The sequence below is a fragment of the Eschrichtius robustus genome, chromosome 7 (genome assembly GCF_028021215.1).
Source record: "Eschrichtius robustus isolate mEscRob2 chromosome 7, mEscRob2.pri, whole genome shotgun sequence".
Lineage (NCBI taxonomy): Eukaryota > Metazoa > Chordata > Mammalia > Artiodactyla > Eschrichtiidae > Eschrichtius > Eschrichtius robustus.
In genome coordinates this window covers 79,299,678-79,324,453 of record NC_090830.1, presented here as the reverse complement: position 1 = coordinate 79,324,453, position 24,776 = coordinate 79,299,678, and the positions used below count along the sequence as shown (strand labels likewise).

General features: G+C 36.7%; 1 protein-coding gene across 4 annotated transcripts in view; it reads right to left on the bottom strand.

The window, feature by feature from the left end:
- ADK (adenosine kinase) overlaps positions 1-24,776 on the bottom strand; it is a 511,904-nt gene that overhangs the window by 32,424 nt on the left and 454,704 nt on the right. For 2 of the 4 annotated variants that reach the window (XM_068547940.1, XM_068547941.1), the window contains exons 10-11: positions 7,093-7,179; positions 360-1,935 (exon numbers count right to left, since the gene is read on the bottom strand). In XM_068547940.1, the coding sequence (XP_068404041.1) occupies positions 1,712-1,935; positions 7,093-7,179 (311 nt within the window). In that variant the 3' untranslated portion in view covers positions 360-1,711. Of the gene's footprint in view, positions 1-359; positions 1,936-7,092; positions 7,180-24,776 lie in introns of those variants that run through there. The other 2 variants (XM_068547943.1, XM_068547942.1) reach the window with 1 other exon arrangement.

The window sequence follows — 24,776 nt, the reverse complement described above, 5'->3', positions numbered from 1 at the left end:
AAGTTTGAAAACCTGAAAACCAGAAACGTGATTTTAAAAAATACTCCCTTTCAGCATTAACATTTTAAGCAATATAATTAAAAACAAAAAGACTTACCAGGACAAAGTCATAGCTGCTAGAGTGTTAGAATAAGGAGATGACAGTAAGCTTATTTATGCCCTAATTCATAAGCAAGATAACTAATTTTGTCACTATTTAACTCAATTCAAAAACCTGTATTTGATCAACTGACAATTTCTCACAGCAGGGTGGTTCTAAAATTCAAAGAGCACTTGACGACAGAAACTGGTTTTAATTTTCCATTTATTTCATGGGATAGAAATAAAACATACATATCTTAATTTTATAAAATGTCAATGTAAACTGGATAATTAAATGAAAAATAAATTAAGATCCTGTGTTCATACCCCAGGTTTGGGAACTCATATCTGAAGTGAGAATAGCTATAAATTTAGTAATTGCATTGATAATTTTTGTTTGTTTTATTCAGACCCCTGTTTATAGTAAATAGCCATATAACATCAGAGATTACACTTCATACAAATTTTCATACAGTTTGGGAAGTTGTTTGTAATAACTTATGCACCATTGGTAAGACTTCTGCTAGGTCACAAGGTTGGCCAGGCTATGCATCAGTACTACCGACATGTGATTTCATTTATTTTGATTATATTAATTACAAAACCAATAAAGGCACATTGTAACAAATTCAAACATCTATGAGACAAGATTTTAAATTGAATACATTCAGCTTTACGAAAACTTACTATATTGCTCCTACCTTTTTTTCATTTTGCTACTGACTGATGAAATCTGTTAAGTCATAGATTGGCCCCAGTCTACAGACTAGTGTTTAGAAAAGCACTTTGGCTATTTTTCCTCACTTGGAGAGGAAGACAAGAGGATACTAATGGAAAGGAGTATAACAAAATCATCAGAGGTAAGAACTTTGGGGTCAAACTTTGAGTTTGAATCCTGCCTTTCACTGTGACCTTGGGCAAATTACTTAATCTCTCGAAACTCTGAGACCAGAGGACCTGTCCAGTTGAGCCTAGGCCCAGCTGCCAATTCACAGATTTGTGGAGCTAAAGAAATGGTTGTTGTTTTAGGTCACTAAGTTTTGAGGGTAGTGTGTTATGCAGCAAAACCTAACTGATACAGATTGGATGAATCTGACAGATAAGGTAGGTAAAATTGACCAAATCCATGTAAGAGCAGCTTGGACTGCTACTGGATTCAAGTGAGTTCCATTTGACTCACAAATATCGTAGGCCAGGAAACTGATATACATATATTTTGTCATATCACAATTCTGTCTAACAAAATTAACTTCAGGTATTTTGCTTGTGACATTTCTTCTGGCCCTCTGCTACTAAATGAAATCTTATAAATACCAACATTGTTTTCTTAGAATAAGCATTTCTTAATAACCATCAAATATAGGAGATGTAAGGTTCATATTTAAGTTTTGGGGTCTGATAGCCTCCATGGCTCAGACTGTCTCTGAATTATCCAAATCTCCAGAAGACAAAGTCTTTTGAATTCCATTATCTACTTACAATTGCTTCTAGATGGAGGCCATCCAGGATACTAGATGTTTGAGGGAACATTCCTGTTTGTGAAAAATTCCAGACTTTATCCTAAAATCATCCTGTATCCCATGTTAATGAAAGTTATTTCTCATTTTTTTTTTTAAATTTATTTGTTTATTTATTTATGGCTTGTGTTGGGTCTTCGTTTCTGTGCGAGGGCTTTCTCTAGTTGCGGCGAGCGGGGGCCACTCTTCATCGCGGTGCGTGGACCTCTCACTGTCGTGGCCTCTCTTGTTGCGGAGCACAGGCTCCAGACGCGCAGGCTCAGTAATTGTGGCTCACGGGCCCAGCTGCTCCGCGGCATGTGGGATCCTCCCAGACCAGGGCTCGAACCTGTGTCCCCTGCATTGGCAGGCAGATTCTCAACCACTGCGCCACCAGGGAAGCCCTATTTCTCATTTTTGTCATGGCTTGAGGATCATCTTTACCTCTTTAGACCCACAAAGGCTTAAATAATCTTAGGCAAGACTCTTGAAATTTGGTCCTGGTCCAATGTCAACTCATCAAAATCTCTGGATGTGAAACATCAGAGTAGCATGGCGTGAAGCATCCTAAGACTGTGCAAGGTGTGAATCTCTCTTCCCTTTCCCCCTGTGTGAACTTGAGCTGCTGTCTGTGGTGTATTTCAAATTCCTAATGACCAAGTCAATCCCATACCTCATTTGATGGTTTTAAGGGAAACTGCTTAAGAAATCAAACACCAAAGATGTCCTGCTAGAGGTGAAAGACAGGGAAAGGGATCGTTGTTGCTGTGGGATGGGGTAGGAGTGTGCAGCAGTCATCTTGGTTACCACCCACAAGTAAATCTTCTGCATACAGTGGGTCATATGAAGGTTTCGTTTTTTGGTGAAGAAGTGTGAGAAATGATATATTCAACACTCACCAAGTTATTTTCTAGTCCTCTGAGTTGACAGCAAAGGAAGGGGGTGGTGTAGAAAAAAAAAATCAGAAGAATTCTACACCACTTCTTTGTACAGCACAATGAAGCAGCAGTTAAGAAGAATGGGAGAGTAAGTTAGAAATGTTTGGGAATAAAAAGCAAGGTGAGAATAGAAAATATAAACATAACTTAGAGATTCCCTCTGGTTCTCTGAAGTATAGACAGGTGCTACTTAAAAAGGAAGTAATATCCTTGCTCTGGTAACTTAAATCTTTTTTTTTTTAAACAAAAAGTCTTTTCTGAACATGAATTAGAAAGTGAAATTAATGCTCCTTTTTATTAGATGGGAAATAGGATAATTATTTACGCTGTGATTGCTAAGTGGCCTTAAAAGTCATTTGCATATTGTAGGTAATATCGTTTAGGATAATACATTTTCCCTGATAAAGCTGTCACGAGAAATTTGAAAATAAAAGTATTAAAGGCAGCACAGTTACTTTACTATCATTCAAATAAACTATTCTAAGTTATATATGGCTCTTAACATTTAATGAAGCTTTTTTAAACCTAAGAATGTTGGTCCTTGGGTAAGGTCTCTAGTCTTTTTTCTGAGAGTTATATGTACATGCCTGGGTATAATCTGTCAAAGGTGTACTCACTTTTAATCTAAAGATGATTTGTAGGTCTAGTTCATATTCCTACAGCTGCCATAAAACATACAACTAAATCATATTAGATTAACACAGGCTGGTATTGACAGCCCACTGGGAACATATTGATTAGGTCTCCTTTCATGTTACTTGTTATGATTTTTCTTCTCAGTTTCATTTACTGGGAAGACACAGGGGAAGAGATTTCACAGGGAACAATGACAGTGCCTGTCACAAAATGTTCTCAATGTTTCCATTTGTTACTATGGCAGTGACAAAGAGGGTTCCAAATGAAAAGGCAGACCTGCTGTGACAAAGCACAGCAGGACAACAGGAAGAAATTTTCTACTGACCTGGGAAATTAGGAAATCATACTTAGAGATTATAGAATTGTCTCCATTTCCAAGGGTACAACCGTGGCGCTTTGGCTTTTGAGGGAGAATGTGAAAAGGGTAGTTCCATCAGGGCTGGCTAGTGACAAGTAAAGGGCAGACATTAGAAAGTGTTTAAGATCTCCAAATAGAACAAGGAGGTATGCTTGTAGAGGTTAGAGGGATTTGTCACTGTCACCAAACCCTCGAGATGGAACTATGAATTTAATTTATGTTCATTTGGCGTACTCATTTTAAAATTATACATGAAAATCTATGATGTGGTCATGTATCTCTTATGTGGCTAATAAGAACGCATGGCACTCTGGTATTGGGATATGTAATATCAGCACATGGTAGGTGAAGTCATGGTTTACCTAAGAACTTGAAATTGGGACTGGAATATAGTTATGCAAAGTCACAAAAGAAAGAAATGCTTGTAAGCCAGCAAAACTTGAAAGTAATAGGAGGAATATATTAACCATCTAAAGATAAAATGTGTCAATCAGAAAGGAGATACGTTAATCAGGCAATAAAGCAAAGAAAAAGAAACTACATAGTAAACGCAAAAGTTGCCATTGCCTCTCCATTCATGATCAAGGTAGAGGAGTATGCTTCAAAAGATAGAGTATTTCCAATCCTCCTAGAAAGCCCTTCCCTGGTGTAGAGATGGGAGTAGGGGATTTCAGCCAATGGATTTTTGAGTATTTCCAACTAACCAGACCATCTCTATTGTAAGATGGATGTATCAGCCTGGTGCTATTAAACAGTTGATTCATATAGCTCCCTGTATTCGGATTCCATGCTGACCAAGCGAGTTTATGATCTGGCTTTCTGTATCTCTGTAGTGCAATCAATTCTACTGCTTAGCAAAAAGCTCCCGGTTCAAACTCACCGGGGATTACAGTCCGTCGATTCTCTTTCCTTTCACTTTCTTTTCTGCAACAATCTTACCCCAGAGTCCTAAGAATCCTATCATGTAACAAAAGCTCCTGTTCAATAAATGAAGTCATCTATTCAGTCAATAGGAAGATTCTCTCTGGCAAAACCAGCTTTTGTTAGTAAGGTTGGTCTGTGCTTCTGAGTCCTAATGGTGAGATTTCCCTAAAAGTTTAGAGAAGCAGTACAGTTCAGACTGCCTGGGTCTGAATCCTGGCTCTGCTACTTTCTAGCTATGAGAATTTGGGAAAGTTATCTAACCCCTCTGTGTCTCAGTTTTCTCATCAGTAAAATGGGGTTAAAAATAACCTACTTCAAGGAGCTTTTATGAACATTAAATGAGTTAATTTATGTAAAGTGCCTAAGATATCAATTGGCTAGTAGGTGCTGCATAAATGTTATCTATGCTATTAATATATAGCTTGATGTACATAGACAGAATGTGCTGAACATGCCAGCATAAGTATTCCTTGTTAATATGACATTAGAGTATTCATCTCATTGCATGACTCAGTCCTTCAGGATCTGAATATCCTGGGAACCGATGACAGTAGGGTTAAAATGAGAAAAATGGCTACTTAATTGAGGTTTTACCAGTAAAGTTCTGCCTAGTTTCAGCTTGACTTCCACTTTCTCTATACTGATTTCAACAGTGTGTAGTGAAATCCAGGGTATGATGAAAGTGAATAAAGTGAGGAAGTTGCCAACGTATTACAAAAGGGGTTGGCAAACCATAGCCTGAGAGCCAAATCCAGCCCATGCTCTGTTTTTGTACAGCTGGAGAGCGAAGAAAGGTTTTTACATTTTTAGAGTACTGCAAAAAACCAAAAACAAAACAAAAAGCAAGCAAGAAAACAACTAGAAGAATATGCAGTATACGGCTTGCAAAGCCTAACGTATTCACTGCCTGGCCCTTTAGGAAAAAAGGTTTGCAGATCCCTGTTCCACACTCTTTCCTTTTTACTTACCTCACTGTACCCCAAGAATAAGTATATAAATGAGGCTGGGTAAGTAGAGTGAGATAAGAAAGAGGCTGAAAATCCTGTAACAAAGAGCCCAAGGGCTTTGATGATATAGTTCATTTATCACTCTAACTGTAATACAAATGGCTAGCTAGCTGTTCCTATTTTAGTATCCTAAGAATGACTTCTCTCTTCCTCAAAAAGTCTATATATTCCTACCTCGTAGTGGAAGCATTACAGGTAGTTAGGGATCTGTAACGGAATCTGTTGTTGCAAGGCCAGGAAGCCCCAGGCCTCAGACCCAGGAGCAGTGGCTAATTAGGTCACCATCGTATCTATGACAGCCTCAGGATGTACCCAACTAAATAGCAAAGAAAGAGAATACTTACTGTTTTAAGTATTTTAAAGTACTTAAATAATACACACACAGGTTACAAATTAAAAAGTTTCTGTACTAAGATTCCTGGTTTAACCAATTTCTAACCAGGAAATCAATAGTGTCTCCCTAATGTATTGCAGAATTTGGCCCAATTCTGGATAAGGTATTTTTAGGCTACATGGGTTTACAGCTCTGAAGCGGTATGGAATAGGAAAAATAGCTGCAAAATAATCAATGATGAAGCCTTTCAGAGCAAAGGAATAAAAGATGCGTGCGTGACAGTAAAGTAGAACATTATTTGTTGTATGTACTCTTTCCAAAAAAGATGGCATGGGGCATGCTACCAGTCTAATGGTAAACAGCTCATTTAAGACTAGGCATGAAAAGTTTCAAAGAAAGAAACATGAAAAATTTATGCTAGTGAACATTAAAATAAAAGAATATAAATATTTTAAATAACACTAAGTTCAAACCATTATACAATCTTAAATAAGTTTCCCATAATTCAACTTATCTTCCAAGGGAAGGAAGACAAGGGTCAGCTCCATTTGCCTTTTTTTCCTTGTCTTGCTTGATGTTATGAGAAATAAAGATCAGGAGGGACTCTTCTGGGCTATCACTCAGGAGTCTAAAGCTTTCTAGAGATCTTAACCTAGATTAACTGCACTTAGCTAGAAGGAGTTCAGACATATGAAAAGAACTTTTGAATCCGATTTTAGATCAATCTAAGTTATCAAGCCAAAACTCTTCCAGTTGTCTTGATCTTATTTTTGACTACTCACTCCAAAAATGATTTTGTTTTTATAAATTGTGCCAGTTCTTATTGAACCTTAATGAGACAAAAATTTAACCCTTCCTGGTACAATAAACATCCAACTATTATGTTAGAAACAGATGTTTTAACTAAAGGATATAATCCAAAGACATCATCCTTAGCTATCAGCGTACTATTAATATTCACAATGTGTTTTAAAGAACAACAATTTGTTAACATTTAAGCCTGAAGGGCTATGAATATACTATGTACTGTCTTGATGCAGCCTGTTTATGCAATATTCTGACAGACACAATTAATCTTGTGAAAATGACTGGGATATAGCGTAACAGTAAATTATCTTTAAGCCCAAAATACATATTTTCCTGTAGTAATATACCCTCATAACACAATGATAGTAGCATATGGAAAAAACATCAGGAATTAATTATTTAAAAGCAGAAATTAAAAGTTACTATATTTATAAATCTTGGCTATGTGGCAGAGACAGGGTTAAAGGAAATGTTTAACTTGTAAGTAAGTATGAAATAAATGAGTCTGTACCTCCAACAAATGCATCTCCAGCTCCATTGGTATCAACAATTTCTTTCTGGTCTTGATCCAAGACAGCAAAAGCGGTGACTTCACTTTCTGCAATTAGAGCCAAAGAAAGGCAGACTGACTTCTCTTTGTAAACACTCAATATACAAACTCACCCAGGAAAGCTTGAAGCTCCTACATCAGCCAGAGAGAGAGACAGAACATGAGGCCCATATTCTGTACATGAGCACTTGGGAACCAAGGTGAAAAGCCATCTGTAAGCAATGCTTTTTGGTATTTTCAGCATACAGATGTTGTATGTGTTTTGTTAGAGTTATACTTAGGTAGTTCACATTTTTGAGGAACAACTGTAAATGGTAGCAGTACCTTTTTGGACAGTAAAAATACTTGAACAGAAACTATGAGCTAAAGGAAGTATTAAGTACTAGATCATGGATCTCTAATAAAGCATCAAGCCTGGCTACATTCCTGGCAATGAAATCTTGGATATAGTTAAAGAGCTGTAAATTTTAAAAATACAAATAATGAGTCTTGAGTGTTTCTCTATAGAAAATCACAATGGCACAATAAAAATATAACTACTATTCTGAATAATACTTGATGCCAATGTCAAGGATTACTGATATTAGTTGGCTTATTACAGATAACCTAATCTGGTTACTTTTTACAACGGAGTCACTATTTCCTCCAAACTATCAGTCAAATAACAAAAGGGAAAGCTACCACTGAATGCATGGGCAGAACAAAATGGACAGTGCAATGAGCTCTTGTCTTACAGCAGTCTGGACCAGGGCTTGGTTGTTTTGACTACAGAGTAACCTAATACACTACTTTAAACCTGGCACATGACAGTGGAATGGCATTACAGTAGTCTCCGTTATCCACAGTTTTGCTTTTTGCGGTTTCAGTTACCCGCGGTCAGCTAAAGTCTGAAAATATTATGTGGAAAATTCCAGAAATAAACAATTCATAAGTTTTAAGTTCCACACCATTCTGAATACCGTCCCAATCCATCCTGCCCTGGATATGAATCATTCCTACGTATGCCGCCTGTTAAGTCACTCAAGTAGCCGCCTCAGTTATCAGATTGACTGTCACTGTACTGCAGTGCTTGTGCTCAAGTAACCTTTATTTTACTTACTAATGGTCCCAAAGCACAAGAGTGGTGATGCTGGAGATTTGGATATGCCAAAGAGAACCCATAAAGTGCTTCCTTTAAGTGAAAAGGTGAAAGTTCCCGACTTAATGAGGAAAGAAAAAAATATTATATGTTGAGGTTGCTAAGATCTACAGTAAGAATGAAGCTTCTATCTGTGAAATTGTGAAGAAGGAAAAAGAAATTTGTGTTAGATTTGATGTCGCACCTCAAACTGCAAAAGTTATGGCCAGAGTGTGTGACAAGTGCTTAATTAAGATGGAAAAGGCATTAAGTTTTGGGGTGGAGGACATGAACAGAAAATTTATTCCTATTGACGGCAACGTGCTGCGCCAGAAAACACTGAGCCTATAGGAACACTTCAGCAAGGGATCCCCTGAAACAAGTGACAGCCAAGCCATTTACTGCAAGTAAAGGATGGTTACACAGATTCAGTAAAAGATTTGGACTGAAAAATATAAAAATTATTGGAGAGGCTGTGTCTGCTGATGTAGAAGCTACTGCCACATTTCCGGCAGTGCTGAAGGAGTTGATTAAGGAGATAGCATACCATCCAAAGCAAGTCTTCAATGGTGATGAAACTGGGCTCTTCTGGAAGAAGATGCCCAATAGAAGCTACGTTCATAAAAGTGCAAAGGAGGCACAAGGGCACAAAACATGGAAGGACAGATGAACTCTGGTACTATGTGGCAACACTGCAGGGCATATGATAAAGCCAGGCGTGATGTGCGTAGTGTTCAGGGTGAAGAACCCATGTGCTCTCAAAAACAAAACCAAAAATTATCAGAAAGCATGGGTGACAGTTATCTCATTTATGGGATGCTTCCACCAATGCTTCATCCCAGAAGTGAAAAAATATTTGGAAGAAGAAAGGGTGGAATTTAAAGTCCTATTAATAACAGATAACGTACCTGGTCATCCTGAATTGTTATAAACGTGAAAATGTTGAGGTTGGAATTTTATCTCCAAATACAACTTCACTGCTTCACCCTTTTTACAAGGGCATCATTCAGTTTGTCCAGGTCACATACACCCACCCTGTATTTGATCACATTTGATCAGCAATTGATGCAGACTCTAATCTGGACACAATGCAGTGCTAGAAATCATTCATTATTACTGACACAATAACATTCATCAAAGCTGCAGTGGATGAATTAAAACCAGAAATTGTAAAGGCCTGCAGTCATGAATGATTTTAAAGGCTTCCTGGGGATCAGTGAAGTTAGGAAAATCATTCACACAGTAAGAAGGATTTGCCAAGATGCTTGATGAAGAAGCAGAACACATCAAAGACCATGGAGAAATGTTAACAAATGAGAAAGTGGAAGAACTTGTTGAGTCATCTACAGAGGAAGAGAAAGATGATGAAGAAGAAAGTGAAGCAGAACCAGCAACTTGGACATTACCAAAATTTGCTGAAGTGTTTCAAATTGCATAGACTTTAAAGGACAAAATTAGGGAATAAGATCCTTGGATGGAATGCAGCATTAAAGTCACCCTTATAATCACTGAAGGATTCAACCTCTGTAGCAAAACACTGATAAGTTAAAAAGAGACAACTTCCAATTACAATGTTCTTCCAAAAGGTTTCAGTGAAACCAATAAACAACCACAAACAAAAACCCTTCAACTATCGAGGATGCCCAACCATGGACATCATCTGCTGCTGATATCCAACCATCGACATCATCATGGCTTGATGATTCTCCTTCTGACGTTATCATCAGAAGGTCAATGTTACCCTAATGATACATCACAATATCTGTGTCATTCACCTCACCTCATTTCATCACACAGGCATTGTATCATATCCTAACATCATAAGAAGGGTGAGTACAGTACAATAAGATAATTTGAGAGAGAGAGACCACATTCACAAATTTTTTTTTTTTTTTTGGCCATGCCACGTGGTATGTGGGATCTTATTTCCCCAACCAGGGATGGAAACCTGGTCCCCTGCAGTGGAAGCGTGGAGTCCTAACCACTGGACCGCCAGGCAATCCCCATCACATAATTTTTATTACAGTATATTATTATAATTGTTATATTTTATTATTAGTCATTGTTGTTAATCTCTTACTATGCCTAATTTATAAATTAAACTTTATCATAGGTATGTATGTACAGAAGAAAAACAACATAGTATATATATATAGGGTCTGGTACTATCCACAGTGTCAGGAACCCAATGGGGGTATTGGAACATATTCCCTGCAGGTAAGGGAGACTACTGTATCTGTGATGAAATCTGGCCTAGAGGACATTTGTAAAAGACTGAATAGTGCTTTTCATTGGTGTCTGGAACTTCTGAAACCACAAATTTGCATCCTTTATGGGGACAAATGTGGCCAAAGAGCTATAAACTTCAATCTCATCTAAGATCAAGAAGGAGAGAAAAGGAAATCTTGGAAACTTTAAGGTCTTAATAAAGAACCTAAGACTCTCAAAAAGCATGTTCTGTCTGCCTTTTGCTACCTGCTACTAATGGATATTTTCAACAAGAGATAAACAAAGTAATGATAATGAAAAAAAGATCCTCCTGGAAAGATTGATATTCAAGAAGAGGACTCATTCACTTAGTGATGCCTTTTGACTGTAGATGCTAAGAAGATTCCATATTAGAAGTACCTATTTAAACTCTTTAAGTACTACCTTTCCACACTTTGTAACACCAGACCTACATGAAGTTGACAAGATTTTGATTAATTGGAAGTTAAGGCATAAATATCCAGGATTAAATTTTCTAGGGAGTATGCAGTACAGACTGCTACACAGGCCAAAAAGATACATGCAGACTTTATTAGAAATAATTAGGAAAGGAAAGGGCTACAGTCTGGTTTAGGGAAAGGTCTGTACCATAAATATTTATAAAGAAATCTGATTTTATTACTTCCAAGTACAAGTCACACTATAAAGGGAATTAACAACTATAAACTAAGAACAAACAGGCGCTAAACAAGTAAAATGAGCTAAGTTAATGAAACCGTTACCATTTATAATAAGGTTATATTATGTAATAATATATCTATAAAACATTTTAGGTAATATAAGAATTAATTCCTGGATTACAGATTAAAATAATCACATATAAATGATAAGTAAGCTGCAATTAGATATAATTCCTTGAGTTCTTTGTTTAAAAAAGTTATTGATTTTTGATTGGATAAATCTTTATTTATGAATAAAACCTAATTCACAATGGAAGAGTTTATCTGAATTTTGTTCTTAAGAATCATGACTTTTTGTCTAAATTGGCAAAAATTCTAAATGAATGCAGCTTTACTCCACTTTTTTCTGGATATATTTGTAGATCCTTGAAATCCTTTATCCTTAGGTGTCATATGAAGTTCAATTCCCTGAAACATAAAGTAGAAATATTTTCCACTTTTTGTACTTATTAATTCAAATAAATATATAGAATATTAAGAATGTAAAAAGAGCTGTCATAAATTGGTACACAGTCCAGGCTCTATTATCTTCTGCATCTAGAGAGCTATATTATAAGAATTCCTTTCAAAATAATAACGCTGAAAATTTGCAACATCTTGAATGGTGTTCCAAATCATTGAAAAGGGATTAAACAATGTTCAATAATATTCAAGTTCAATTATATTTTTGGTACATTCTTATTTTGAAATACAATGATCTAAGCTGGTTTACAGAGTTATTAAAAAAAACTCCCACAAACTAAGTAAATGGTATTCACCAGCATGACCCATTCCATAGCCTTCTAGTCAATTTACTGTATGAACATACAAAGTACCTAACTAAATCTTAAGACACACTTATAGGCATGGGCATTATGCAGCCAATGAGGCCCAAGACACTCACATCACTGTTACTGGGACCTTGTTTTCTTAGGTGTGAAATGGGACTGGAGTAGCTGTGGGAACAAGTAGCAAAAATAGCTTTTTGCCTTAGTTATAGAAAAATGACACTTAGTTCTGATCAAGTACTTCTACTCAAGAGCTTAAGATAAGTAAGTGCCATTGTCTCTTCCCAAATTCTTTATAAAGTGAGAAGGAAAAGGATTGGGAATAATTATTATTCCTATTTTCCAGACTTCTACAACAGCACAAAATCATGAGCTTCCCCAAGCAGACAGGAAACAAACACTAACAATTCAGCTGATAACAGATTTGCTTAGTGTCATTTATTGGATAAGACCCTCATGGCATCTTCACTCAGAACAATGAAATTTAATGTACTTAAAATACAAAATAATAAAAATCAAACAGTCTCTGGACAGTTTATACAAACAGGTAATTTACTCTTCACTTTACTGTGACATAAGCCTTACTACCCAGTCTCTTAAGAGGCCAGTCTGGCTAGAATCAACTATAATGTTAAGTCGTTTATAGTAGAGATGGTTACAATATCTAACTGAAAAATAATAATAATAAATCCACTCATTCAATGCCAAACAATTAGACGAAATGTTCCTGCAGCTTTACTGCTACCAAATTAACTATACATTTTAGTACTGTATACACACACAGCCTCAAGATAATTAATATCCTTAGGAAATTTTGTTCAAGGTATATTAAAGTGCCATGTGTTGTCACTGTCTTACTGATGTCACCTCTAAATTGTAGTGAAGATATAACTGAAGAAGATACAAAGCAGGACGAGAAGCAGATAGGCAAGTGTTTTTCAGCCTCAAGGTAGACTGTAGTCACCACCTCTACCACTGCCTCTGATGAGCATTACCAGCCATGGATAAAAACAGAAAACTGATGGCAAAAACTTCACCAGAAAGTGACAAGTACGACTGTTTAAAAACCAGAACTCCTAAGATTCTGAAAAGTGGCTCCTGCACCTTGGTGATTTCTTATAATGAGGTATTTCCAGGGTATTAATGTTTTTGTTTGCTTTTTTGAACATTTAATTAATTAATTAATTAATTTTGGGCTGCGTTGGGTCTTCGTTGCTGTGTGCAGGCTTTCTCTAGTTGCAGCGAGCGGGGGCTACTCTTTGTTGTGGTACACAAGCTTCTCATTGAAGTGGCTTCTCTTGTTGTGGAGCGTGGGCTCTAGGAGCATGAGCTTCAGTAGTTGTGGCACGTAGGCTCAGGAGTTGTGGCTCGCAGGCTCTAGAGCGCAGGCTCAGTAGTTGTTGCACACGGGCTTAGTTGCTCCGTGGCATGTGGGATCTTCCCAGACCAGGGCTTGAACCCATGTCCCCTGCACTGGCAGGCGGATTCTTAACCACTGAGCTACCAGGGAAGCCCTGCTTGTTTTTTATTAACCTTTTTTTGGGGGGATAATTTTAAACAAGCAGAAAAGTTTGAAGAAAAATACAGAGAACTCCCATGTAACGTTTATCCAGATTTACCAGTTTTTCATTTTGCCACAATTTATCAGTCCTCCTATATATACATACATATTTATTTATTCTTTCAAGCCATTTGAGCATAAGTTGCATATATCATGTCCTTTACTCCTTAATAATTTATTTTATTTGGTGTATTTCCTAAGAACAAACATATCCTTTTAGGTAACCACTGTATAGTTGATAAATTTAAAAACTTAATATTGTTATTTCATCTAATCTATACTCCATATTCCAATTTTGTTAATTGTCCTAATGTCTTTTATAGCAATTTTTTTCATCCAGTACAGGATGCAGTCCAGAACCACATACTGCTTTTAGTTGTGCTTGTTTTTTTAAAAAATTTAATCTTTTAACTTTTACTACAGGTAATGCATAACTATAGTCCCCAAATATAAATACGTGAAAATATATGGTACAACCACCCTTCTCCTCTTATCTCTCCCATTCATCCAGTTTCTAGCCCCACTATTTTTCAATCTGGTTATCACTGTTATTGCTTCCCTGTATATACTTCCACAATTTCTCTATGCACATATAAGCAAAACATTCTTCTTTTTCTCCTTTTTATTTTAAACAACAAAAAAAAGGTATCATACTATATGCACGCTGTTCTGGACCATGTTTTTTCATTTGGAGATCTTTTTATATTGGTAAACAAAGAATGTCATTATTTTTAATGACTGCGTAATAGTCCACTGGATGGATATACTATAATTTACTTAAGTAGTCCTTTATTGATGAACTTTTAGGCTATTTTCAATCTTCTGTTATCACAAACAATGTTTCAAAGCACTAATGCTTTTATTTTAAGTAGACTCTAAATTTAATTATTTTACTTAATAGCCAAGTCAAGAATATCATTCCTACTTTATACTGGGAACTGACACAAAGAAATTAAGTTGTTATACAAACAGCATGAAATAATGCCTGTGTCACAGAATAGGGAAAAAAAAGAGAATCCAGGAAATGCTTTTTCTTTTCATTGGGATACACATATCAGGATATGAGCAAAGACACCCTGCTCAGACTGCCCTAATAAACAGGATAATGAAACAGATGACAAATTCTGCTAATAATAGAGATTTATAGAACAATCCTAATTAACAAGGACTTTTGGGGGAAATGAAGAGCTCTGGGTTAATTTAATTTTCTGGTTAACTAAAGAAAAAGCAGAAAGTCTTTTTAGTTGGAAATCTTTCTAAATGTACTAATATAATAACATACCATGACATCCTTGCTTTAATTAGTTTATTGAACTCAATGAAAATTTTCTTTAATAGAGAATCCTACAGCACATGTTAATGTCATTATTCTGAACATCGATTCTTATTGTAGTTCCAAAAGTATAAGTGCTTTCATGAAAGGCAGAATAAATGGAATGATGGCAAGTACGCCGGATTAGGACTCAAAAGACCCACGGTTTGAGTCTGGTTTTTGTTCAGCTACTTTATTCAGCAAATACTTATTAAGAGCTTATCATGTGTCAGGACCTCTGTCAGAGGAGAATACAGATGTGAATAGGACAAACGAAAACCCTGCTCTCACAGGATCTACATTCTAGTGAGGATAGATAATATATAACTAACACAAAAATGAAGAAGATAATTTGAGATAACAATAAATGCCATGAAGGAAATAAAACAGATGATAAAGTATGACTGGGGAGGAGGGTTAATTTAGATGGGTGTTACTTCCTCACTGAGGAGGTGATGTTGCAAGAAGGAGCCAGCCATGTGAAGATCCAGGGGTGGAATATTCAAGTGCAGAGGCCCTGGGCTAGCAACAAGCTTGGTGAGCTAGGCCTGTTTAAGGTTAAGAAGGCCACTGTAACTAGAGTACAGTGAGTATGTGGAGATCAAATTTGTGTGTGTGTGTGGGCGGGGGTGGGGGAGAAGAGCTGGTAGAATTTCATTCTATGTAATAAAAAGGGAAACCACTGGAAGGTTTTAAAGAGAGGAGTGACACAATCCCACTGTCAAAAGAGATTGTTCTGGCAGCCTTATAGAGAATGGACTGAATGGTGGGAGTTGGGAATGGAGTCTAAGATGCTACTTAACCAAGAGACCTTATGCAAGTCACAGTGTAACTTAAACTCTGTCTTACTGCTCAGAAAATGAGGATAATTCTTGCTTTAGCTATTTTCAATGACTATTATATGGATTAAGCATAAACATTAATAAAAGCACCCTGTCAAATATAAAGCCCTATACAATTCTATAAGGTGTTTTTAGGAGCTTATTATCTTCAATCAGGCAATAAGTACTTGTTGAACACTCACTATGAGCTCTTCATTTTCTGCTAGATCCTTTGGAAGCAGATAAAGAATTATTAAGACATGGTCTGTCTTCTGAAGGAACTTAAGAATCTAGATGGAAAGAGAAATCTAGCATATGTGGAAGAATTTGTGAAATATTATACAATGTAATATTTATAGCTGCAACAGGAGCTCAAAGAAGAAAAAGAACAATGTGAGTTTAATTAACTGGTGATGGTTTCATGGAGAAGACTGAACTTAAAGCTGGGTTTTGATGTGGATAGTGAAAAGGAGAGGAAAAGAAAGGTATATATATCCCAGGAGGCACAGAGAAAGAAGGACGCTTATATGTCAGGTAAGGAAAGAAATAACGCAAGATGGGTGGGGTCCAGCCATCTCTAGGGAGGCTTTGAAAGCCAGACAAATGTTTGGACTTGATACATGAGGCAAATGGGATGTAACTGAAGTTTTTGAGCAGAAAAGCGATAGTCAAATACTGTGAGCCAGGTACCGCACCAAGTGCTTTATATACTTTTTCTCATGTATTCTCACTGCAATCACATGAGTTAGGTGTTATTGACCTGATTTTATAAATGAAGACATTGAAGCTCACGGAGGCTGTCAACTACCCAGGGTCCCAAAGCAAAGTAGGACTTTGGGACAAAAAGAATGAGAGAGAAGTAAAATATAATTCCAAAGCTGCCATTTGAGCAATGTTGCTACCATTTTTTCCAGAAAAAAGGTAATAATGGAAAAAAACAGATTTTGATTAAACAGTATGTAACAGTTTACTGACATTTAAATTCCCCTTTTAAGCCCTGTACTGATAACTAAATTTGACTAAATTAAGTAAATAAATACTCCATAAAGAACAGAGGCAGTATAACATTGTGATTAAGAATATGAACAAGACTCTTGGGTTCATATTCCCATTTACTAGATCATAACCAAGTTAAACTCTCTATGCCTCAATTTGTCATGTGTAAGATGGGGGCAATAATTGTAATTATCTCATAGGGTTTTTGCAAACATTAAGTCAGTTAATACATGTAAAGCACTTAGGACAAATGTTGGCACGTAGTAAGCATTTAATGAATAAATGGACAAGAATATTATTAATCTTAAAATAAGACTTCTGGGTATAGGCGACCACATCTTACTTAAAATTGCTCCTTCTGAAGGTATGTTTTTTTTTTTTTTAAAAACAAATTTATTTATTTTTGGTTGCGTTGGGTCTTTGTTGCTGTGCGTGGGCTTTCTCTAGTTGCGGTGAGCGGGGGCTACTCTTTGTTGCACTGTGTGGGCTTCTCGTTGTGGTGGCTTCTCTTGTTGTGGAGCATAGCCTCTAGGTGTACGGGCTTCAGTATTTGTGACCATGCAGGCTCAGTAGTTGTGGCTCGCAGGCTCTAGAGCACAGGCTCAGTAGTTGTGGCACACGGGCTTAGGTGCTCCGTGGCATGCGGGATCTTCCCGGACCAGGGCTCGAACCCGTGTCCCCCGCATTGGCAGGCAGATTCTTAACCACTGTGCCACCAGGGAAATCTGTTTTTTTTTTTAAAATTAATTAATTTTATTTATTATTTTTGGCTACGTTGGGTCTTCGTTGTTGCGCGTGGGCTTCCTCTAGTTGCGGCGAGCGGGGGCTACTCTTTGTTGCGGTGTGCGGGCTTCTCGTTGAAGTGGCTTCTCTTGGAGCACGGGCTCTAGGTGCGCAAGCTTCAGTAGTTGCAGCATGCGGGCTCAGTAGTTGTGGCTCGCAGGCTCTAGAGCACAGGCTCAGTAGTTGTGGCACATGGGCTTAGTTACTCCGCGGCAAAGTGGGATCTTCCTGGACCAGGGCTCGAACCCGTGTCCCCTGCACTGGCAGGCAGATTCTTATCCACTGCGCTGCCAGGGAAGTCCCAACAGTCCCAACAGATTTTAAAAATGGACATGCACGTACAAATTTGTTCTCTATTATTAAAGATGAAGGTATTGATGCCACTACTTCTAATCATGGGCTTTCTATTGGTAAGATTTCTGTTTGAATTGTTGATGGTGGCAATGGCAAATGTTATTTAGCTTACAAATGAAAAACTGCATCAGATATGAGACGACCAATGGCTCCTTTTTTCTCATTATGGATTAGAAGAAGTCTCAAAGCAAGAAAGCACTGCTGAAATACCACTGATGTTTAGTGCCATCTGGTTTGCAGGGATGATAATTTGCAGCATCAGATTTTTGAAAAGTTTCAGTAGATTAAGAAGAACGGCACAACCCTATTAAAAAAATGATGAAGATCCTGTTTCCAAATGGGCTGGTGTTTGTCATCCAATACTGTGCCAATTACTGCTAATTCCTCTCAGAACTGGTCCTACTAATAATCCCTAGTTGGTGCTTCCATTCCCCTCTCCAAAGTATCATTCTAAATGTCTACTACGCTTCTGACTCCACCAAACAATTGTTACCATGAGGGGATAGAAAAGAAGCCATTAGGTGTCAAATCTTTATACTTTGCTAGTTATGTTGAACTAGCAAATAGTTCTTCAAACGATACAAAAATCAGTATCTTTGTTTCTGAGACTGGAAGAAGATGAGGGATAATTCAATTTAAGAACACCACATTGTACAGCTTCAGAGGATACTATTTATACTCTAGTCCATGTAAATGGCACCTGCTAGACTTGGCCTGTTCATAGTCCACAATACTATTTATACTTCCTCAGATGACCCAGAGACAAGACACAAACTGGTCAGGCACAGATGTCAATGCAGCAAGGCTGGTGTCATTAATTGTATAGTGTGTGAACTCTTGACATTGGTTACATCTGGACAGAAGAAACTTGGGCCTTGCTATTAAAAAAAAAAAAAGTCTCTGCTTTAACGTACTGACAAATTGCACTTGTATCCCCAAAGAAATAAAAGAAGCAACAATGGCCTCACAGGCCAGATATCAATTTGCCCACCTATTTTAATACCTTATTTTAGATCATGTAAGTAAATGTTCTATGTGAGCAACATAAGCATCAGCAATTACTTTCTATTTTACTATAGTGGCTGCTGATAAGGAAAGGGAAAAACCCTCATGTTCCGGTTAGCACATTCTGAAAGCTTAGAATTTTGAGTGTCTGTGGGTAAGGTTCACAATTTCTGATAGTAATGGCAATACCCTAAATACTTTAAGAGTTAAGGGAACATACACTGCATCATACAGGTGCCTTCTACTCCTTAACATTCAGGTACCTTGGTTTTAAAGGTTGGAGATAGAAACATCTTTTACACCTTTAGGGAAAGTCATGGGCACAAGCTTTCACATTCTTTACAGCATAAATGCAGCTAGGAGATAAGAACATTTTATCTAGCATATTCCAAGACTAGGAAGTCACTGGAGACATCATATAACGCTTCTTTCTTGATTATATGTTTACACATTTAGTGGGAAGAAATGGAGATAATTATTGAAACCTAACAGAAAGCCCATTATATTAGGTATGCAGTAAATACTTGGTGATTGACAGTAGAATTTAAAAGACTTCTAAGCTAGCGAACAAGTACATTTTCTGACAAACTAATTTTTATATACTATTTTAACAAAATAGAGAAAACTTCTGTATTCCTCAAATATTTTCTTAGTGGGTACCACGGGGATTACAGTTAACATTATAAATATATAACAATCTAATTTGAATTGAAACCAAATTGGCTTCAACAACATACAAAACCTCTGCTTCTATATTGCTCCTTTCCCCCTTTATGTTGTTATAAATTATATCTTTATGCAGGTGTGTCCATTAACATATATTTATAATTATTGTTTAATGTATTTGTCTTTTAAATCATGTATGAAATAAAAGAGGAGTTAGAAATCAAAAATACAAGAACACTGGCTATCACATTTACCTATGCAGTTACCTTTACTGGCGTTATTTCTTTATATGGCTTTGAGTTACTGTCCAGCATCCTTTCATTTCAGCCTGAAGGATTTCTTTTTATTTTATTTTATTTTATTTATTTATTTATGGCTGTGTTGCGTCTTCGTTTCTGTGCAAGGGCTTTCTCTAGTTGCGGCAAGTGGGGGCCACTCTTCCTTGCGGTGCGCGGGCCTCTCACTATCGCGGCCTTTCTTGTTGCGGAGCACAGGCTCCAGGCGCGCAGGCTCAGTAATTGTGGCTCACGGGCCTAGTTGCTCTGCGGCATGTGGGATCTTCCCAGACCAGGGCTCGAACCCGTGTCCCCTGCACTGGCAGGCAGACTCTCAACCACTGCGCCACCAGGGAAGCCCTGAAGGGTTTCTATTTATAGGGCAGGTCTACCAGTAATGAACTCCTTTAGCTTTTGTTTAACTGGAAATGTCTTAATTTCTCCCTCATTTCTGATGAACTGCTTTATCAGACATAAAACTTCTTTATATTTAAGCCGTTTTTTCAGATGGTGAATTACAAATCTAATTACCAAAAAAGCTAACTCACCAAGTAGATTCTCCATGATTCACCATGCATTTTAATTTACTGAAGGTCCAAGAAGATAAAATTGTAGTGTGGGTGGGCAAAGATCAATGTTGAGCTCAAGCTAGGAAAGCTTTTCAGAAACTGGTTGCTGATTGTACTTTGATAATTAAATATACAAACCTATGATCCTTTTAGGCTCACCTAATTAGTATCAAATGAGTTTACTTAATTATAGTTGTAAATTAAATGCATAGGGTTTGCCTCATCTCAAATAATTACATGTGCACTGTAATGTGAATTATGGAACATTAATTCGCAGTTTATCGATTACTCCCTAAACAGAGACTGGGACTCATTACGACAAAGTTATTATCATAGCAGTTTTGATAAATAGCTCCTAGAAAAGGCTTCTGAATAATGTTTGCCTATAAGTTCTTTAAAGGAAAGGTGTTCATGTGTCAGAATTGGTACTGCCCATTTATGCAAAGCCCCAGCCTAGAAAAATGTTTTTCCTGAGGTATTTAAGTGAGAGGCACATATATATGCATGTATGTATGTATGTATGTATGTATACAAAATCTCCACTCTCATTCTGCAGAGCTAGAACTTTTTCAAGTTTATAGTAGAGGCTGTAATTACTTTTTAAAGTCTTTAGGCATAATGTTAAGTAATTACAGGTCAAACAATTACCTCCAACAAACCAGTTCTTGGTATCCCTCAGATGGAGGCAATGATAGATGAACTATCATGTTAAGAAAGCTTCTGCTATGTTCACTACACTCAGAACCAGCAAAAAAGAGGACAGAAACACTATATCTTCCTCTACTCTGTGGATACTTTACTACAGTAGATTTTTTTTCTTCCTATGTGATTTAAAAAAAAAAATCTGAGAAGGGAAGAAAAATTTGCTGCTAGAAAATGAATGGAGAATTATTAAAGGTATAAATACAGATTAATCAGGGGGAGAAAATATTCTAAATATTGAAATGTTTCAAACACAATTTCATGAACAGGCCTCAGGTTTTCCTTAAATACAAAATAAACTTAAGTAAAAATATGAGATTTTCATGTTTAAAAGACACAAACTCTTCAGACCAGCCCCTTGCCTCACCTACTTTAAATGCATCCCTTATTTTTTACATTTTCCTACTCCTGTTTTATTATGAGACAACTCCCAATGACCACACCAATAACTGTTACTGAACTTTTATTATTTCCTCTCATTTTTCTTGGCTATTTTGCACTGTGTGCCAAAAGAAACTCTCTGCTTCCACAGAGCCTGAAGAACGCACTTGGCCGCTTGCTGCGAACACTAACATTTTGCTGGTTAGGAGTAGTGATGTTATCTGGCTTCAAAGAGCAATAAAGGCAAAGACTGAACAGATATGTCAAGCCTTCCCTCTGAATTTACAATTTCTAACTTTGGCCACCATAGTTTTTTTTCAGTATACTTGTCGTTTTCTGCCATTTTCTCCCTTTAAGCATAGAAACTGAGGGGAAGACCCCAGCATAACAATTCTGCTTTAATTCAGCCCAATTTTGGCCTAAAGCAAACATCTAATTACTCGTGATTAATTCTAAAGCACATAACCTACTTTCATGTTCAATGGATCTATGTTTGAATCTAACTAGTGGCTTCCCCTCATTTTTCACTGCCTTTCAGTCTTTTCTCTGTGTTAACTTAATCCCCAAAGTGACTGAGGAATCATAAACTGCCATTCTCCTACTGCACAAAATATCTGTATTATGCAACTCACATTTCAAAGGACTTATATTATTAGTCTTGAATCGTGTGTTCAAATTCAGATTAAATTCAGACCTCTCTGTAATAAATGACAAGATGCATGAGGGCTGCCTATGTAATCTAGGCAACCATAATTATACAATTATTGATGAAGTTCCTGTTGATAAACAATGCAAACATTAGGAAATACTATTTTGCAATTAAATGGTGAAGAAAGCTGTTTATTGCCTTCCATTCTATCCTCTGTTAATAAGATTGAAGTTGCAGATGTTCTTGTATGCTGCATTGATGTTAAATGGTGCATGATGCTCTAGGTGGTTCCCATAACCTTGCTTTGTCTACTATGAACTGACTCAATTGATATGATAATAGAGAAAAGAGCTGGGCTGAACTGGCACCATTTGCATAGCCTTGAAATTTGTGATTATTGGACAGCCAACTGCTCCTAAAAGTTCTTGTTCAGTTGTCACTGACAACAATGCGTCAGACAAATAATATTTTGGAATTAACCACTCAGGTGGGGGCATCAGTTATTGAAGCTTTTATCCCATCAAACAAGGTACTCATCAATGCATTTCTAAAGCTAACAAAAGGGAATTTCATGATTTTATTTGGGATCAATTACTATTAGACTTAGTACAAAGAGAGCAGATATCATTCAGGGGGTCACAAAACAGTGGTAGCACTTACAGCTTTTTGATACAGGAATTATATTTCATAAAACCTGTATTTTCATCTCACTATTAAATAAATATTATATTCTAGAATAAGGAATAATAAAATCTTTAATGTTGCTCAATGTTGTACTTTGCTCATTAAAAATATTATATGAGATCCCATACAAATATAGTAGGAATTGCTCTGATGCATGAAAATAAAAGGACATGCTAAAGAACCTCAAACACTGAAGAAAATCCCAATACATTCCAAAAACATTTTGAACAGTAATAGGAGAACAACTAGAAAAACACCATAACTATAAGGCAGAACTGAGAATCTCTGAATTTAGAATTTCTGAGCATATATGATGAATGAAAAAATAAGAGATAGTAAATGTATCTTTGGTGCGTGGACAATGAAACAATTAGAAGAGAGAAGAAGTGCAAATAAATGGGAAGAATGTAATTTAAGGTTTTAAAAAACCTGTTAAAATAAAAATCCTAGAAAAGCTAGTATAAAAAATTTAGTGCTAATGAAGGTGTAATACAAAACAGAAAACAATTGGGCTGCGAGTAATACCTAGAGGTCAATATTAAAGACTTAACTCCCCAAAGAGCAAATTCCTTTATCATTAGGTGGGATAAGAGATGGGATAAAGGAATTTAGAGAAACACCAGATGAAAGAAACTGTGCATACACGGAATTAATGTTTTAAAGAAGGGCAATTTGAGTCGTTTTTAAAACAAACCCAATTCTTTACCTTAATTCAAGGTTTAAGCAATAGTTTGTTTTGACTTTTTTGTTTTTAGTGGTTTAAATCCTAAATTGTAATGAGACCATTAGTTTTATTTCAAGAAGACTAGAATATAAACCTGTGAAGGAAAATGGGGACACAGGTACACTGTATTCACTGCTCCTCTTTACTCGGCTCATTCCCTTGGGAGAACTATATTCTGTTAATAAGGACTGTACTTCCTACCTGATTATTATCAGGTCTGGCCACATGACTTGCTTCAGCTAATGAGATGTGAGAGGAAGTGATACAAGAGATATAAGTACTGTGTAGTTCTTTCATCAAGTCTTTACTCCTCTAATACAACTAGCATGCTCCTGATTAGGGCTGCCCTTCAGTGTTGGTCCTAGAAAGAAGAAAACATGGAGTAGGGCCTCAGCTACAGTGAAGAAAAAGAATGCAAGAGAAAAAAATATCTATTACTGAATGTCATTAAGACATTGAGGGTTATTTGTTAGGCTGCTGCCTTAGCCTAACCTGGGTAATAAACCCAGGTAATATAGAAAAAGGGTAGCTCTGCAATCATTAATCTTAACAGAATTCAAAATTATGAGATGAAGGCTATAGAATAACTGCTTATTTGAATTTGATAATACCTCCAGTTTGTCTGAACCGAAATGTAGTATCAGACTAAACATTCAATATGTGCTCTTAAAGAGCTTCTGGATAAATGTGGTACAGATGGTAAAATGTGTCTATGAGGATGCCCTTTCAGGGTTATGCCTACTCCCTAACAGCTTCCTAAGCAACCCAGAAAGATAGAGAAATATTAATATGAATTTAAGTAGGTTCTAGGGGCTTTGATAACAGTAGACTAAGTAATTTGTACCAACCATTTCATCAAGAACAATTACGTCTGGACAAAATGTATCTTTAAAAAATGTGCTTGAAGGTAGTGATGGCCTAACAAAAGAATGAAGAATTACCAGGGTAGGACATAAGGGATGAGAGAGACCAGAGAGGTGAGTCTGATGTTTGATATTGCTGGGAGGACAAAATTTGGAATCTAGAGTCTGTCAAGAGAGATGGCTCTGGTAAAACCTCTTCATCTTAAGTTTGGAACCCAAAGGACGGCAGCTAGGCTTAAGGATATACAGGGGGTAGATAAGCCTAGGCAATGAACTGTGGCTTAGCTTCCAATCATTCTAAGTTCCTGAACTTAGATCAAGATGATTCTAGTATGCTAGTGTTCCTGTGCCTGCCAAAAGAAAACATGAATCATCCTATGCCTCAAATTATTTCTACAAAGAATTTTCCAAATACAAAGTCTCACACACAATAAAAAATACTAATATATGGAGGCAAGCAAGAAATTA